Source organism: Hirundo rustica, chromosome 1 (assembly GCF_015227805.2).
Source record: "Hirundo rustica isolate bHirRus1 chromosome 1, bHirRus1.pri.v3, whole genome shotgun sequence".
Classification (NCBI taxonomy): domain Eukaryota; kingdom Metazoa; phylum Chordata; class Aves; order Passeriformes; family Hirundinidae; genus Hirundo; species Hirundo rustica.
The window spans coordinates 23,774,483-23,776,817 of record NC_053450.1 but is presented as its reverse complement, the minus strand read 5'-3'; the positions used below and the strand labels follow the sequence as shown (position 1 = coordinate 23,776,817).

The following is a 2,335-nucleotide window of genomic DNA, read 5'->3' as shown; positions in this document are numbered from 1 at the left end:
GTTTATTCAATACAGACAGGTTAATTAAGACAGTAAGTCCTGTAAATCAGGAACACATTTCAAACGCTCCGGTACGAAGTGCATATATTTAAAATCAACAGCCGCATCTTGTACTCGAGCCATTGAGTTTGTCGGGGAAGGGTGGATTCGGGGTTTTTCTTTTTGGTAGAAAAAAACTTGTTTCGGCTACCTTATGTGAACAATGCATCTCAGCCTCCATTCACTCATTTGTTATAAGTCCAGCTGCCTTACAGCTTCGATATTCACATTTTTTAAAACTGCTTCATACAGTCACAACGAGAAATAATAACAATAAACGTTAAAATAACAACAAATAAACCCCCAACAAAAAACCGAACCAGCCCGGGAGGGGAAAGGAAACACCTCCCGCCGGGGTCAGCGAGGATTATTGCAAATGGCTCCTGGGAGACGGAGGAGCTCCGCGGCAGCGGGGGACCGGCGGCGGGGGGGGGCCCGCGGCCCCGGCCGGGCTGCCCCGGCGGGGGGAGGAGAAGGAGGAGCTCCCGGGGAAGGCAGAGGAGAGACGGGGGCACAACAACAGCTCGGGGCGGGCGGCGTGCGCGGCCTCGCCGGCTGGGGCTCCACGGGGTCCGCGCCGCGGGTGACCTTGGGGCGGGGGTGGGGAGGGATTCGGGCACCCTGCCCGCCCCAACCGGCACCGGCCCGGGGGTGCCCCGCCGCCGGGACGCACTTACATCCTGGCGGAGCCCGCACCGCGCTTCCGCAGTCCGCCCCGCCCGGCGGGGGCTCCGCCGCCGGCGGCCGCGCTCCTTCGCCCCGGTCACCGCCACCGCTCGTCCCCGCCGGCTACTGCAGGGGCTGCACCGCCGCCGCCGCCGCCGCCTCGCCGTCCGCGCCGCCGCTCCCCGCCGAGGCGCTGCCGCTGGAGGCCGCGGATGCCGCCGCCGCCGCCGCCGCAGCCGCCAGCTGCAGCCGCCGGACGGCTTCTTTGATGAGGTTGCCGGAAAGGATGAGCTGCTGCAGGAGCCGGTGCGGGTCCTCCTCCTCCGCCGGCCCGTCGCCCGGCCCCGGCGGAGGCTGCTTCCTCCGGCGGGCGGCGCTCCGCAGCCAGCCCCGTCCGCATAGCTGCTTGGTCACCCGCTGCTGGCCGCTCCGGTCCGGCCGCGGAGGCTCGACGTGTTGCGTGTGAGCTTGCGGCGGGGCCGGTCCCCGCGGCGCCAGCAGTCCGGCCCCGCCGCCGCTGCAGCACCGCGGGGAGTAGGGGGCGGCGCGGTCGCGGGCGCTGCCCGGCCCCAGGTGCTTGGGGACGCGGGGCGGCGGCGGCGCCCGCTGGGCGCTCAGTTGCAGCACCTCGCCCAGCTTGGCCACCAGCGCGTCCACCTCCTTGGAGCCCGCCTGTCCCACGGCGACGGGGCGCTCCAGCAGCAGGAAGCGCTCGCCCGGGCGGCACGGCATCTCTGCCGGGTGCCCGCCGCGCCGCAGCCGCCGCAGCGGGACCGGGGCCGCCGCCCGCCCGCCCGCCGCCCCGCGCGCGCGCGAGCACACGCGGCTCCGGCGCTGCGGTCGCGGCTGGAGCTCGGCCCGCTGGCGTTGGTTTGTAAACAATGGGTGACGCGCGCGCCCGGGCGCCTCCCACTGCGCCGGCCGGGGGGGGAGGGGGGCGGCCCTCCGGACCGACCGCTCGCCGGCCGCTCCCGGGGCCGGCGCCCCGCGCGGGGAGGGCTCGGCCAACGGCGCCGGGGCGGCTTCCGCCGGCGGGCGCGGCCGGCCTGGCGAGGCCGCTCCGCGAGCACCGAGCGCGACGCTCCCCTTTCCGTCCCCTTCTCCCCCCCCCGTCTGCGCGCCGCGTGGACCGGCCCGCTTTCAAACCCCGCACCTCGGGTCTCGGGGGCGGGGCCGCGGTGATTGGCAGGAGGGGGCGGGGCGGGCCGCGCGGCCGAGCGTTCCGCGCCGCCCCGTCGCCTCGAGAGGAGCGCTCGGAGGGGGCGCGGGGGGCGGCGCGGGGGACGAGCGGCGCCCGGTGACCGCCCGCGACCGCCCGGTGACGGCTCGGCCGGCGCCGCTCCCGCCCCGCCGTTAACGGCCCGCGGGGGCCCCGGTGCGGGCGCGCGCCGGTGCCCCCGCGAGCGGCCGGCGGTTGCGCGCGCGCGGCTCTCCCGCAGCGCCGCGCGCCTGGAAGCGGGAGCCGGCGCTTCCCATGGGGGCGCGACCGGCCCGCACCGGCCTCTCCGGGAGCGGCCGCGCCCTTGCGATCCCCGTCACCCAGCGCGGTCCCCCGCAAAGATCCCGCTGGGATCGCGGCGCGGTCGGACCGCTTGGTGCGCGGTCGCCTTTGCCCCGATGGCTATGCCCG

The 2,335-nt window shown here is 74.1% G+C and overlaps 1 protein-coding gene across 1 annotated transcript; it reads right to left on the bottom strand.

Moving 5' to 3' along the window:
* Nucleotides 1-828: 828 nt before the first annotated feature.
* On the bottom strand, nucleotides 829-1,452 carry LOC120760057 (GSK-3-binding protein-like). The gene has a single exon (XM_040079971.2). The coding sequence runs from the start codon at nucleotides 1,435-1,437 to the stop codon at nucleotides 829-831; it is 609 nt and encodes a 202-aa protein (XP_039935905.1). The 5' UTR covers nucleotides 1,438-1,452.
* Between the last annotated feature and the right edge of the window lie 883 nt (nucleotides 1,453-2,335).

Bases quoted from the DNA above. Each gene is read 5' to 3' on its own strand.
- LOC120760057 (XM_040079971.2), bottom strand. From the start codon at position 1,437: ATGCCGTGCCGCCCGGGCGAGCGCTTCCTGCTGCTGGAGCGCCCCGTC.